This window comes from Ailuropoda melanoleuca, chromosome 11 (genome assembly GCF_002007445.2).
Source record: "Ailuropoda melanoleuca isolate Jingjing chromosome 11, ASM200744v2, whole genome shotgun sequence".
NCBI classification, from domain to species: domain Eukaryota; kingdom Metazoa; phylum Chordata; class Mammalia; order Carnivora; family Ursidae; genus Ailuropoda; species Ailuropoda melanoleuca.
The window spans coordinates 71903670-71920003 of NC_048228.1; the positions used below are offsets into that span (position 1 = coordinate 71903670).

General features: G+C 38.1%; 1 protein-coding gene and 1 pseudogene across 10 annotated transcripts in view; both read left to right on the top strand.

Annotated features, from left to right (window-relative positions):
* CORIN (corin, serine peptidase) overlaps positions 1 to 16334 on the top strand; it is a 228166-nt gene that overhangs the window by 78712 nt on the left and 133120 nt on the right. For all 10 annotated transcript variants that reach the window (XM_034671855.1, XM_034671857.1, XM_034671858.1 and 7 more), the window contains one exon: positions 12306 to 12487. In XM_034671855.1, coding sequence (XP_034527746.1) covers positions 12306 to 12487 — 182 coding nt within the window. The remainder of the gene's footprint in view (positions 1 to 12305; positions 12488 to 16334) is intronic.
* On the top strand, positions 3244 to 3981 carry LOC105236615 (annotated as a pseudogene).

The following is a 16334-nucleotide window of genomic DNA, read 5'->3' on the forward strand; positions in this document are numbered from 1 at the left end:
AGAGGAGCCTGATGTGGGGCTCGATCCCATAACGCCGGGATCATGCCCTGAGCCAAAGGCAGACGCTTAGCCGCTGTGCCACCCAGGTGCCCCTCAGCTCTTTCTGACAATGCCTTGTCACATCACTGACGGTGTCTCAAGCACACGCATTTTGACAAGCTCAGTGGAGTCATTTGTTTATTTTTCTCCTCAATAATTCATCGGTATTATGTGGACGTGACTAGAATGTAGATTTAATATTTCTGATTCAATTCATTTGAAGATCCATATGTAAGGCATCATTTCAAGATGTACAAAAAATCAAAACAGCTGCAAAAATAATTTAACAATGGCAAGTTTCTTTTGCGATTTGTTAATCCTCTATCCCATGGGCCCTGGTAGTATGCCGAGTATTAATGAGAATCAGGATCGTGTTGGTTACAAGTTGCATGGAATTTTATATTCCCTTTCAGGGGTGATTGTGTGGTTTTTACGTTATTCACACTCATCTTAAGTCAAGCTGTGTTTATCTGTTGGTATTTCCTTGTTTTTCTATTTTAAGGGTGATCCCTACTATTGGCATATAAACAAGACACTTAATGTGTAGAGTCTTCATCCATAACAATTTTACTGACATTTTCCTCTTACATGAGAATTATTTTAAGATTGAACAGCACGTGTAAAATTTGCTGACCTAAGGGGGAGGAAATCACATGAGCAGGGCCAGCATGAGCTCTTGTATAATCCATATAAGTTGAGATTCTTGTAGTGATGGTTCTGCTCCCAACTTTGGTGACAGCTTTATTTCAAGTGGGCCACTGAATTAGCCCCTGCGTGTGATTCCTTTATTTTGTCAACGGATATTTGCTGACTGTATATACTAGATATAAAGCCACACACAAAAAAATAGATCCTTGACCTCATATGGAACTTTTATTATATTGAAGAGAAATAAGCAAATAGATAACAAATAAAAAATTAAAATAAATAAATAAATAGTAGTACATACTAGGTATAAAGCCACAAACAGAATGAGATCCTTGACCTCATGGAACTTTTTATTATATTGAAGGGAAATAAATAAATAAATAGGTAACGAATAAAAAATCAAAATAAATAAATAGTACTATATCAGACAGTGATAAGTGCAATGGAGAAAATTGCAGCAAGGAATCGGAGGGCATTGGGAGAGTGGGAATGTGGTGGCAAGAGGTGCAGTTTTAAGCAGAGTGTTGTTCAGGGAAACTTCCCGATGGAGATCTGTGAGGATATGAGAATTCAGGAGATGAAGGAGACCTGAACACCTGTTGGTGTTTCCAATTTATTTAAGCATTTATTGGCACCTACAATGTGCCAGGTGCCTAGGTTGATGCTAAGGATATGGAGATGAATAAAATACAGTTCTGCCTTCAAGGAACTCAGCATAATAGGGGACCAGACATGAGAATGATTAAACTGTTGTACAGTGTGATCAGTTTAAAAAGTGTGGGGGTAACAGAGAGACAGAGGAAGAACTGTTTTCATTGACATTATTAGGGAAGCCTACTCCCAGGGAGGAAGTAACAGCTGAATTGGTTTTATTTATTTATTTATTTATTTATTTATTTATTTATTTATTATGTTGTGCTAGTCACCATACAGTACATCATTAGTTTCTGATGTAGTGTTCTATGATTCATTGTATGCATGTAACACCCAGTGCTCCTGCAATATGTGCCCTGGATGAATTGGTTTTAGAGGATGGAAAGAAGTTTGCCATGTAGACAAGGTGGAATAGGAAGGCATTTCAGGTAGAGTAACATTCTAGATCTGTCGTATATTGGGGGAACTACAACTAGTTTAATTTTACTAGGATACAAAATGGGGAGAGAACAAACATGTTTCAGGGAATTTTAGAAGTAAAAGTAGCAGCACTTAGTGATTAATTGCATATGAATGGTGAGGTTGAGGGTGAGGCAAAGGTTTTTGGGCTTGGGACTTGGGTAGATAGTGTTACCACCAAGAAGATCATGTCTATCAAAGGAGTTGGGGGGGAGTTTGGGTTAATATTGACATAATGTCTTTATCTGGTTCAAGAAGTGCATGACAGTATTATTCCTTTCAGAGGAGTTAAGAACATTTTCTCTTCTGTAAGAGATGACATGATTTATACTTTCATCGAGTGGTTTGCTAGTAAACTGGCTCCCTGATAAAACCAAACTACTGATTTCTGCATGGGTTGCCGGAATTCCCCTATGAGAGGCTATGGCTCCTACCAGCCTTCTCCACATGGCTTTCTCTAAGTTCCCGTAACTGCTCTTTCTTTCCCTTGTCCCTTAAGACTGGGTGCTAACAGAACTTGTCCCAGCATACCCCTTGTTGGTTTCTCTAAACCCTGCCAGCACCTTTGTTAAGTGGCCCTTTCATTCAATGCTCCGCAGTGATGCTACTTCAGCAGGTCATTTCTTTGCTGCTGGGACCATGGCTATTACAAATGAAAAATAAGACACACATAGTCCTTGCTTTTAAAGAATTTCAGACCAGTATGACCAAAAAATACCTCGACATTTCCCATTATTTTTCTTCTGATGTGAGACAATGACATTTAACATTCTCTTATACACTTTTCCATCTCCATGTCTAGTGAAGCTGGAAACTAAGGAAACCTCTTTCCTACCTTTGTCATACCCCATCTAAACCATAGCTCTTATGGTCTCTTGAGGCCAACAGAGTGTGCTGGCATAGGAAGTTGATACTGTCGGTCCATCAAAAAGAAAACAAGCCATCTGTTATGTTTGTGTTTTCCAGCAGTGGTGATGAGGTCATGCTCCTGTGTCATTTGTGGATTTATTCCTGTGTTACCTGTGGCTCATGTTTATGAAAAGAGGCCAGCTAGATGACACATATTGGAGCACTGGGCTGGAGTCATGGTATCTGCCTGTGAGATCTTTTTTTTTTTAGGTTTTAGTTTCCTCACAATGTAAAAGGAGGAAATAGGAGCCAATTATCTAGCAAGACTCTTCCAGCATTAACATTCTTTTCATGATGAAGACCTGCAGCTCCTGGAGCTGCCTGTGACTGTGACTTTGTGAGCATTGTCCACTGAAAAATTTAGGAATATGTTTTTAAAAAATGATTGTATGAGTCTTGTTGACTCAGTAGCATGTTTCTGACCAAGTGATATATCAAAGAAAAGTGTATTAGTTACCTACTGCTGCATAACAGATTACAAATTTAGCAGCTTATAACAGTGCACATCTAGCTCTTTTTGTGCTTAGAAGAGCCATGGCTCATGGTCCCAAAAAGCATCTGAAGCGTGTAGCAGTTCCAAAGCATTGGATGCTGGATAAACTGGGTATGTTGGCCCCTTGTCCATCTATTGGTCCCTATAAGTTGAAAGAATGTCTCCCTCTCATCATTTTCCTAAGAAACAGACTTAAGTATGCCCTAAGAGGCGATGAAGTAAAGAAAATCTGTATATAGCTTTTTATTAAGATTGGTGGCAAGGTGCAAACTGATATAACCTGCGCTGCTGGTTTTATGGATGTCATCAGCATTGACAAGACTGGGAATTTCCATCTGATCTGTGACACCAAGGGTTGCTTTGCTATTCATTGGATTACACCTGAGGAGGCCAAGTATAATTTGTGTAAAGTGAGAAAGATCTTTGGGGGTGGAGGGGGAATTCCTCATCTAGTGACCCATGATGCTTGCATCACCCACTATCCTGATCCCCTCATCAAGGTGAATGACACCATTCAGACTGATTTGGAGACTGGAAAGATTACTGGTTTCATCAAGTTTGACACTGTTAATCTGTGTTTGGTGACCAGAGGTGCTAACCTGGGAAAAATTGGTGTGATCAGCCACAGAGAGAGACACCCTGGTTCTTTTGATATAGCTCATGTGAGAGATGCCAATAGCAACAGCTAATTGATTCCTCTTTCCCATGGAAAGAGTATCTGCCTCACCATTGCTGAAGAGAGAGACAAGAGACTAGTGACCAAACAGAGCAGTGGGTAAAGGGGTCTCTAGATGACATGATTGGAAGTCTTTATACTTAATAAAGATAATACAACATGATTAAAATGAATGAATGAATGAATAAAATAAATAAATAAAACACATCTTTTTTTTTTTTTAAAGATTTTATTTATTCATTCGACAGAGAGGGAGGGACAGCCAGCGAGAGAGGGAACACAAGCAGGGGGAGTGGGAGAGGAAGAAGCAGGCTCCCAGTGGAGGAGCCTGATGTGGGGCTCGATCCCAGAACGCCAGGATCATGCCCTGAGCTGAAGGCAGATGCTTAACGACTGAGCCACCCAGGCACCCCATAAAACACATCTATTATCTCATAGTTTCTGTGGATCTTCACTCTGGGAATGACTTATGTGGGTCCTCTGCTTTAGGGTCTGTCATATGGGTACAATCAAGGTATTAGCCAGGGCTGAGATCTTATCTGAATTACGTTGGAAGAATTTTAGTTCCTCAAGAGTTGTTGGACTGAGAGTCTGTTTCTAGCTGGCTGTTGGCCAGAGGTCACTCTTAAGCCCTTGCTATGTGGGCCTCAATATGCCAACTTTCTTCATCAAATCCAATAGGGAGTCTGTTGGCAATAGAGAAGTCATAGTCTTATGTACCCTAATGATGGATGTGACATCCCATTACCTTGTATTGGTTGTAAGCAAGTCTCTAGGCTGACTGACATTCAAGGGGAGGGAGGGGCTTACACAGGGCATGACTCTCAGGAGGTAGGGATCACTGGGACCATCTTAGAGTCTGCTTGCCACAGAGACTCTTTTTTTCTTTTTTAATGGTAAAATAGTTTTAAAATCTAAGCTCTTCTAATATATTTAAAGTTTAGTTTATGTGCCAAAAGTAAAAAGTGATAACTAAATGATGTGAGATTCTTAATGGAGATCTCATGTCATCTAGAGACCCTTTACCCACTGCTCTGAATAGAGTTCTTAGTTAAAGGTACTGTACCAATATTAATTTCTGGTTCTGATAATTATACTGTATGTAAGAAGTTTGCCTTGGGGAGCCTGGATGAAGAATATTTGGAAACTTTCTGTAATGTTTTTATAAATTGTCTGTAAGTCAAAAAGTAGGTCAAAGTAAAAAAATTAGAAAAAGTGGTTTGTAAAATTTAAAAATCTATAGCTATATAAACCTACTTTGTGGCCATAGCTTGTTCAGTAATTTTAACATTATGTCTTTATCAGAATTTTTTTTTGCAGATGACATTTATAAATTTGGAAAGAAATGGGAAGATGTTGGTCAAAGGGCACAGTAAAGAAAAAACCTGTAATTTTTTTGTAAACAAAGCAAACAATTTCAGTACATAAATTCACTAAAAATTATATAGCTATATACAATGGAATATTATTCAGCCATCAAAAAGAATGAAATCTTGCCATTTGCAATGATGTGGATGGAACTAGAGGGTATTATGCTAAGCAAAATAAGTCAGTCAGAGAAAGACAAATACTGTATGATTTCTTTCACTCATATATGGAATTTAGGAACAAAACAGATGAACATAGGGGAAGGGAAGGAAAAATAAAATAAGATTAAAAACAGAGAGGGAGGCAAACCGTAAGAGAATCTTCACTCTAGGAAGCAAACTGTGGGTTGTTGGGTGGGGGGGAATGGGGTAACTGGGTGATGGGCATTAAGGAGGGCACTTCATATAATGAACACTGGGTGTTGTATGCAACTGATGAATCACTAAATTCTACCCCTGAAACTAATAATACACTATATGTTAACTAGATTGAATTTAAATTAAAAAATTTTGAAAATTATATAGGTAAAATCTACCACTTTTTTTGGTTAATTATTTTAGAATGTCCTGCCTAGTGAAAATACCATAAAAGCTTCACTATCATTATATAGTAGAATTGTTTATGTATCCATTTATATGTATTGGTTTCAACAAATAATTACAGAGGTGATGTAATAGTTCTCTGCTTGAACTTTAGTTGAAATGTGTTAGGGACTTCTAACACCAAAGGCACTTCACACATCAATTTAAAATAATCACCAGTTCTAAAATAGTATTCTGATAGCCAAATCCAACTCTTTCCCTGTACAGAGCACTGTTTTCAGATGTCAGTCAACTTCCTGCTTGGATATAGACACTCGTGTTCCAAAATAGTGTGGTCTATCTCACCACACTGTTCCATGTGATGAAAAGCCAAATATTCCAACCCCTCATAGGCAATTACATTTCATGCGAAGCAAGAACAAATGGCTCCTCGTTTTGCTCACTGTTTGAAAGGGCTGCTTGTTATAAATACTCTGTCACTATTTCACATGTCCTGGTCCAGCAATTTGAAGCTTATGGGTCTCAGTTGGTTACACCTCTTAAGAGAGCTATTTGGAAACACTCTAGACATTTTTCTTAGGTCCTATTTTTAGAATGAAAGGCCTAATGGTATTTTAATGTCTCTAGATATTCCCAGAACAAATCTCAAGAAAAAATGTCTGTTACCTTTTGAAATTTAGCAAAGCTGGTAGGATTATCACTGCTCCTCTGAGAAGTATTGTGTTAAAGAATGAATTTTGATTTACAGAATGTTAGTGGTAAAAGGACCACAAAAAATCAGCTTTCAAACCCCTCACTCTTCAAATGAGGAAATTGTGAGTCTTGGTGTGATTGAACTGTTGGCTTAAGATCAGACAGTGAGTGAGGAGTATGGAAGTTTTAGAATGGTAGACTTAAGTTTTCCTGTAGGAGATGACCATGGTAAGAGTCAATAACAGCTAGTTTCTGAGATAAGACTCAGCTTTAGAACATGAAAATAGTCTGCTGGGCCCTTGTGTGAAGCTTTATTGCTCTTATAGATTCTGATAAAAGATGTGGAGTCATTAAAAAATACATGGGTTCAGAAGTGAGGAAGGGTCCAGAAATCTCTTGGGAGAATTGGGCCCTGCATGTTAGACAGCTTCTCAGGGATCATCCTGCCCCCACTCCCCACCAACAATGTTGGATGAATGTTTCCTCTGTAAATGGCACCTGGTATTCCATCAATTAGAGATTCCTTTGCTCCAGCAAACAATCTTCTAATGATGCAAAAACCTTTGGGAGGGTTAAATGTCCATCTGTTATTATGAATTACTCTGTGTTATTTTCATCCTTCTTCTTTGGCAGGCTAATTGGGATCTGATCACTTGGGGAATGTAGTTTTGATTGTAGGAAGGGAAGAAAATGTTTATGAGCCAGGAACACTCTGGTGGAGATGGCCGTCTAAGTGGGGTTGCCGGAGTGGGGGTGGCCAGGATGGTGTCTGAAACTGGGACCCAGGTCAGGGACTAGAAGGTAAAGGAAGAATGCTGAAGACAAATCCAGATTATGTGTAGCTTTACTCTGGGCTGTCTCACACGTGGAAAAGAAAGAGAAATGACTTTACCCTTCCTTGGTGTTCCTTAGCCCCTTTGGCAAATACTGATTCATTGCAGGCTGACTAGGAGTTTGTGGAATGAAGGGAGAACCCAACCCTGTGTACATGGTTGGTCCACTCAGGAAGTGCATGCAAGCATGCCTTGTTTAATTGCACTTTGCCTTATTGTGCTACATAGGTGCTGCATTTTTTGTAAATTGGAGGTCTGCGGCAACCCTATGTCGAGCAAATCTATCGGCACCACGTTGCCAAAAGCCTTTGTTCACTTCATATATCTGTGTCACATTTTGGTAATTCTTGCAGTATTTCAAAGCATTTCATTAGTGTGATATTTGTTGAGATGATCTGTCTTCAGTGATCTTTGACGTACTGTTGTAACTGTTTTTGAGTGCCATGAACCGTATTCATATAAGAGGGTGAACTTAATCAGTAAGTGCTGTGTGTTCCCCTGGGCATTCGCTTGTCAGTCTCCCTCTGCTCAGTTCCCTCTATTCCCTGAGACACAACAATATTAAAATTGGGCCAATTAATAACCCTCTAATAGCCTCTAAGTATTCAAGTGAAAGGAAGAGTCGCACGTTTCTCACTTTAAATCAAAAACTAGAAATGAGTAAGCTTAGGAAGGAAGGTGCGTCAAAAGCCAAGATAGGCCAAAAGCTACGCCTCTTGTGTCAAACATCTTGTGAACTCTTGTGTCAAACATCTTGTGAACGCAAAGAAAAAGTTCTAAGAAAATTAAAAGTGCTACTCCAGTGAACACATGCATGATAAGAGAACAGAATAGCCTTGTTGTTAATATGGAGACAGTTTGAGTGGTCTGGATGGAAGATCAAGCCAGCCACAACGTTGCCTTAAGACAAAACCTAATCCTAAAGCTTAAAGCAGGGCCTTAATAACTCTCTTCAATTCAATTCTGTGAAGACTGAGAGAAATGAAAATGCTGCAGAGAAGTTTGAAGCTAGCAAAGGTTGGTCATGAGGTTTAAGAAAAGAAGCCTTCTCTAGAACATAAAAGTGCGAGGTGAAGCAGCAAGTGCTGATGGAGAAGCTGCAGTGAGTTGCCCAGAAGATCCAGCTAAATAATTAATCAAGGTGGCTGCACTGAACAGCAGATTTTCAATGTAATTGAAACAGCCTCCTCTTGAAAGAAGATGCCTTTGGGGGCTTTCAGAGCTAGAAAGAAGTCAATGCCTGGCTTCAGAGCTTCAAAGGACAAGCTGACTCTCCTGTTAGGAGCTAATGCAGTTGTTGACTTTGAGTTGAAGCCACAGTTTATATACCTTTCCAGAATCTCAAAGGCCCTTAAGTATTTGCCAAATCTATTCTGCCTGTGCTCTATAAATGGAGCAAGAAAGCCTCGATAATAGCACATCTATTTACACCATGGGTTACTGAATATTTTAAGCCAGATCTGCTCAGAAAAGAAGATTCCTTTCAAAATATTGCTGCTCATTGACAATGCATCTGGTCATCCAAGAGCTCTGATGGAGATGGACAATGAGATTAATGTTGTTTTCATGCCTGCTGACACAACGCCCATTCTGCGGCCCAAGGATCAAGGAGTAATTTTAACTCTCAGGTCTTATTCTTTAAGAGATATATTTTGTAAGGCAATAGTTGTTATAGGTAGTGATTCCTTTGATGGATCTGGGCAGAGTAAATTGAAAACCTCTGGAAGGGATTAGCCATTCAAATACCATTAAGCATATTTGTGGTTCATGGGATGAGGTCAAAATATTAACATTTTGACATTTTCAGAATTTTTTTTTTAAGATTTTATTTATTTGTCAGAGAGACAGCCAGCGAGAGAGGGAACACAAGCAGGGGGAGTGGGAGAGGCAGAAGCAGGCTCATAGCAGAGGAGCCTGATGTGGGGCTCGATCCCAGAACGCCGGGATCATGCCCTGAGCCGAAGGTAGACGCTTAATGACTGTGCCACCCAGGCGCCCCCATTTTCAGGATTTTGAAAGGAGTTGATTCCAAACCTCATGGAGGACTTTGGGGTTCAAGACTTCAGTGGGGGGAGTAATTGCATGTGTGGTAGAAATCACAAGAGAACTAGAATAAGAAGTGGAGCTTGAAGACGTGACTGAATTGCTACAATCTCATGATTAAACTTAACAGAGGAGGAGTTGCTTCTCACAGATCAGCAAAGAAAGTGGTTTCTTGAGATGGGATCTACTCCTGGTGAAGATGCTGTGAAAATTATTGAAATGACAGCAAAGGATTTAGAATATCACATAAACTTAGTTTATAAGGCACTGGCAGGGTTTGAGAGGATTGACTCCAATTTTGAGTTCTATTGTGGGTAAGATGCTGTCAAACAGCATCAGGGCTACAGAGAAATTGCTCATGAAAGGAAGGGTCAAAGGATGCAGCAAACTTCACTGTTGTCTTATTTTAAAAAATTGCCACAGTCTCCCCAACCTTCAGCAGCCCCCACCCTGTTCAGTCAGCAGCCACCAACGTCCAGGCAAGACCCTACACCAGCAAAAAGACTATAACTCACTAAAAGCTCAGAGGATGATTAGCATTTTTTAGCTGTAAAGTATTTTTTAATTAAGGTATGTACACAGTACATTGTTTTTTTAGACAGGATGCTATTTCATACTTAATAGGCTGTAGCATAGTGTTAAGGTAACTTTTATATGCAATGGGAAATAAAAAATTCATTTGATTTGTTTGTGATATTCACAATATTTTATTGTGGCGGTCTAGAACCAAACTTGCAATATGTCTGATATTAAGTATCAAGTTTTGAACAAACCTTGAGTTGTGCTTTTGGAACACACATTCTTGAAGTATGGATTCATATGAATAGAGTGTTTAACCGAGTGGGTCCTGGGATCAATCTGGCTGCGTTTGAATCCTGGCTCTGACATTCACTACCTCAGTGATCTTGGAGAAGTCTCGTAGTTTTCCTGTGCTTCAATGTTTTTTATTTGTATATTTGGGATGAGAGTAGTAGTACCTATCACTTAGGGCTTTAATGAGAAATGAGTGAGTTAATGTGTGTAAAGCGCTTAGAGCCTAGCAAAGTGTTGCAAAGCAATTGCATAAGAATTCTACGATCTGATTCCTCAACCATGTCCTGCAGTTTTGAGAAAATATAGTCTCTAACTTCTCTAGGATAAGATTTTTGCTTTTTTAGAGAGAGAGAGAATGAGAGATCGTGTGACGGGGTGGAGGTGGGGGCAGAGGGAGAGAGAGAGAATCCTAAGCAGGCTCCACGCCCAGAGCTGAGCCCATGGTGGGGCTCGATCTCATGATCCTGTGATCATGACTTGACCTGAAACCAAGAGTGGGTCGCTTAACTGACTGAGCCACCCAGGTGCCCCTCTGGACTAAGATTTAAAAATGTTATGTAAGTGACACTTTCTTAGTCCTATAAATATCTATGTATTTCTCAATGGCAGTCAGGTGTCTCCTTTAAACCAAGAAACTTGTCTGGACCAATTCATAATTTTATAGCCCAAACCTAATCTTTCAAATGCAAAACCTCTCTTGCCACATCTTCATTAACAGATTTAGTAGGTAGATAATTATGTGGAGATCAGGATTCTACAAGATAGTGAGTTTTGAGACAAGTTCCTGAGAAGAAGGTCAAAAACATTTGCATCTGAATGTAATTGTCCAGTACCCCCTTTCCATATTCGTAAATAGAACAAAACCCCTCTCCCAGGATCCCTTTTACAGACGCTATCAGTTCTATTTTAACTCAGTGGCTGGTGTATCCCATTATGTTCCTGCAATCCGCAGAAGTATGAATGGGGAATTTCAATGTGCTTGTTTAATCAAGGGATTTTTTAAAGCCAAATTTTTCAGTCCTTGTGTGAAAATAGATAATATGGAAGAGTAGCTACAACATAAATTAAAAGTTCAAACACTGGATTCTTTTCCTGCTTCTGCCATTAAGAAGATATGTGATCTCGAGTCCATCCCAGAATCTTTCTGGGCTTGTTTCAAATGGAGGATTTGAACCAGGTATTGCTTAAGGTTTGTGACAGATCCCATATTATATGGTTGTGCAATATCCTAGTGACCCTACCGAGTGACGCGTGTGCTTTGCCTTGACAGACATGTATGTTTTCTTTCCCAGTTTCCTTAAAACCATTTGAAATGGCTTTGCCAGACCACCAGCCGTGGTGAGAGATGCATTCTGTGGCTGCAACATGGGAAATGCCAGCTGGGTCTGCAAGGGAACAAGTCCCTGCCCTGTAACATTTCTACATTTACCACTAGAATTGTAACATTCTCATCCAGAAGTGCTTGACTGCCTGGCGGATGAATAAAGACAAGCTCTGGCACCATAGTTACTCTTACCATTAACAGCAGTTGTTTGCATTTTTCTATTTTGCAGAAAATAAAGGAGAAATCTGAGAAGATAAATAGCTGTTTAAAAAGTGAAGACAAATAATCTATTACTGTAGATAAACAAGTGCGTTGCCACTTGTCTACTTTTTCTAGGCAGGCAGTGGAGGTTCAAGAACAGCTTTGTGTTGACCTCTCAGAGATACTTTGAATTTCTTAAAGGGAAGCTAAAGAAATGAGATTAAACTATTTTGTGACCTACTTCTGCTTTTCCAATTTGGGGGCCTTCATATTTATGTTACTTTATTCCATTTGATATTAACTAGAGCTCTTTTTTTGGTTGACAGGTTTACTTGAGCACAGGAAATCTAAAAAAAAAGTCATTTGGGATAAATACTTTTATAAGAGATAGTAAGCTGATATGCTATGGAACTAGCTTATACCCTCTAGAGTCATGGTAATAGGGTGGCTGCAATCCTTGTTTTGGGACTTACTGTAGAAATTTAAGTTGTTGACTATAGTAAATATAAATTAAGATAATATCACAGCGCTGGTGGCCAACTTTAATTTCATTGTTATTTCAAGAAGTAGTCAGTAAAAACACTAATTTTCACTTTTTCTTTTCTTCTAGCCATGGACTCCTGCCCTGTAGGTCTTTCTGTGAGGCTGCAAAAGAGGGCTGTGATTCAGTGCTGGGGATGGTGAATGCCTCCTGGCCCGATTTCCTCACCTGCTCTCAGTTTAGAAACGAAACCGAAAGCAACAATGTCAGCAGGATTTGCTTCTCACCACAACAGGAGAAAGGCAAGCAATGTAAGTGTCTGTGTTTCATTTCATTGAAAAAATTTTTTATTGAAATACACCATTCATACAAGGATGTATGCAAATAATATATGTACTTCAATACATTTTATGGAAGTGACCAGACCCATATAACCAGCACCCAGATCAAGAAATAGATCACACAAAACTTGTACATGAATGTTCATAGTGGCATTATTTATGGTAACCAAAAAGTGGAAACAACCCACATGTTCTTCATCTAATCTATGGATTTAAAAAAAGTATATTCAGACAGTGGAATATTAATTGACAGTAAAAATGCATGAAGTACTTGCACATGGATGAACCTTGAACATGTCATCATGTTGAGTGAAAGAAGCAAATCACAAAAGGTCCAGCATCCCAAAAAAATCTCTCAAGCTCCCTTCCAGTCCACTTATCCTCCCCAAAGAAACCTCTCTTCTAAGAGAAGCCATCTAAGGTGATTTCTGTCATCTTAGATAGGCTTGCCTACTTCTGAGCTTCATGTCAGTGGAATCAGGGAGGATGGATTCCTTTTGTATCTAGCTTCATTTGCTCGACATTATGTTTGAGAGATTCCTTATGTTTTCCTCTTGCAGTTCATTTATTTTCACTGTTGTATGGTGTCCTAATATATAACTATACCCCAACATATTTTTCTGTTCAATTGTTGCTGCCCATCTGAGTTGTTTCTAGCTATTAAGAATAGTGATGTTTTGACTATTCTTGTGCATGTCTTTGATTGAACATGGTCCATATATTTATTCAGCAAAAAGTTTTTTAAAGTGGTTGTACCAATTTATCCTCCTACCAGCTGGGTGTGAAAGATGCATTTGCTCCAAATCCTCCCCAACACTTGTTATTGTCAGTCATTTTCATTTTACCAATTCTGATGATAGTATCGTGGTCTTTTGTGGTTTTAAGTTGCATTTCCCTGATGAGTGTGATTAATTTTTTCAAAAGTTTTGGTGATGTGAATACCCCTTTTCATGAACCATCTGTCCAGGTGTTTTATTCATTCTTTGATTGGGTGGTTTGCATTTGTGTTCTTGATTTTATATTTCTTTATTTATCCTAGATATGTCAACTCTTGTGTTTATGTATTGTGAAAATCTCCCATTCTGTGGCTTGCCTTTCTTATTAGTGTCAAATTATGGAATCGAAGATCTTAATTTTAATGCATCCATATTATCAGTCTTTTATTTTGTGATTCATTTTTGGTGTCTTGCTTAAGACATCTTTGCCTACACCAAAACGTAGAAGTTTTTTTTCCTGTGTTTTCTTCTTGGACCTTTATTGTCTTAGCATTTACATTTATATCTACCATATTCTGGAATTAATTTTTGTGTATGGTGAGAGCTGTGGATTAACTTTTTTTTCTGTGCATATATTTAATTGACCCACTATCCTTTATTTAGAGTACTATCTTTCCCCTCTGCACTGTAATGTCACCTTTGTTATCAATCAAGTGATTGATTATATATACATCTGTTTCTAGACCCTCTATTTGGCATAGAGTTGAACCAATACCACTCTGTCTGGATTTCTATTGTTTTATAAGTCTTTATATTCAATAGTATAAGTCCCTCAGCTTTTTACTTCTTAAAGATCCTTTGCCTGTTCTTGGTCCTTTGTGTATTATGTAAATTTTCCAATCACCATGCAGTTTCCACAAATGCTTTTTGTTTTGAATTGGAATTGCACTGGGGCGCCTGGGTGGCACAGTCGTTAAGTGTCTGCCTTCTGCTCAGGGCGTGATCCCGGCATTCTGGGGTGGAGCCCCGCATCAGGCTCCTCCACTGGGAGCCTGCTTCTTCCTCTCCCATTCCCCCTGCTTGTGTTCCCTCTCTCGCTGGCTGTCTCTGTCAAATAAATAAATAAAATCTTTAAAAAAAAAAAGAATTGGAATTGCATTAAATCCATAGTTCAAATTAGGGAGAATTGCTTTATAACGTTGAGTCTTCCAACCCATCAAAATGATATACTATGGTAATCTTTACTCAAGTATTTTAATGAGTTATTCTTTAATTTCTCTCAATAATGTTTGGTAATTTCAACCAGAAAGATCTTGTTTATCTTCCCTTAGATTTATTCATGTGTATCTAATATTTTTTATGTCATTTGTAAATGGAATCTTTAAAAAAAATTTCCGTTTGTATACAGATGAATCACATATTGATTTTTATACCTCTCTGTAGATTCATTTGGATTTTCTAAGTGCACATTATGTCATCTACAAATGACAGTTTATTTTCTCCTTTCCAATCACATGCTTTCTGTTTCTTCTTTGGCATAGAGAAAGGTTTCAATATTTCACTTTTAATTATAATGTTTGCAGAAAGAATTTTACTGATACTCTGTGTCAGATTAAGGAAGTCCTTTCTATTTCTGGTTTGCTAAGGTGTTTTTTTTTAATCATAAATGGATTTTCAGTTTTATCAAATGCATTTTCTACATCTCTTGAGATGATATGATTTTCCCCAAATTATGTTAAAAATATCAGCTTTAGTGATATATAATTCATATACCATAATATTTTGTCTTTTTAAAATTTATAATTAACTGGTTTTTGTATACTTACTGAGTTGTACAACCATCACGGCCATCTAAGTCCAAAACATTTTTGTCACCTTAAAAAGAAACCCCATACCCATTAGCAGTAATGCCATTTTTTTTCTCTCCTAGCTGCTGGAAACCACTAGTCTACATTCAGATGCTATGGATGTGCCTATTTTGGACATTTCATATAAATGGAATCATAAAATGGGACCTTTTATGATTTGCTTCTTTCATTTAGCATAATATTTTCAAGGTTTACCCATGCTGTAGTATGTGTCAGTACTTCATACATTTTTATTGTCAATTACTGTTCCTTTGTATGAACATACTATTTTTTAAAATCCATACATTAGTTGAGGAACATTTGGGTGTTTCTACTTTTTGTTTATTATGAGTGATGCCACAATGAATATTCATGTGAAAGTCATGTGAACATATGTTTTCAATTCCCTTTAGTATATAGCTTGGAGTAGAATTGCTGTGACCAGTAATAACTCTGTTTAACATTTTGAGGAAATCCCAGTCTCATCCACAATGTAGAAGGGTTCCATGTCTCCACATCCTCACCAACACTTGTTATCCTTTTTGATTATAACCATCCTAGTGGGTAAGAAGTAGCATCTCATTGTGGTTTTGTTTTGCAATTTGATAGTGACTAATTATGTAGATATTTCAACATTTCATGAGCTTGTTAGTCATTTGTATGTCTTTTTAGAAGCAGCTATTCAAATACTTGCCCCATTTTAAAGTTAGGTAATTTGTCTTTTAATTGTTGAATTGTTAAGAGTTCTTCATCCATTCTGGATACAAGCCCACTATCCGATAGATTATTTGCAAATATTTTCTTATGTTCTGTGGGGTGTCTTTTCAAGTGATTTTCAAATGACTTTTCTTGTTTGGGTCCTTTGAAGCACAAAAATCTTTTTTAACTTTGGGGCAGTTCAATTTATCTATCTTTTCTTTTGTCACTTCTGCTTTTAGTGTCATATCTAAAAAAATTCATAATCTAATCCAAGGTCACTAATATTTTCCCCTGTTTTCTTCTAAGAATTTTAAGATTTTTAGCTCTCATATGTAAGTCATCAATTCATTTTGAATTAATTTTCATATATGGTATGAGGTAGGGATCTAACCTCATCCAGTTATCTCAGCACCAACTGTTGAAGAGACTATTCTTTCACCATTGAATGGACTCAGTACCTTGTCAAAAATCAGTTGGCCATAGATGTATGGGTTCATGTCTGAACTCTCAAGTCTATTCCATTTATATGATTTATATTTCTATTTTTATGTGAGT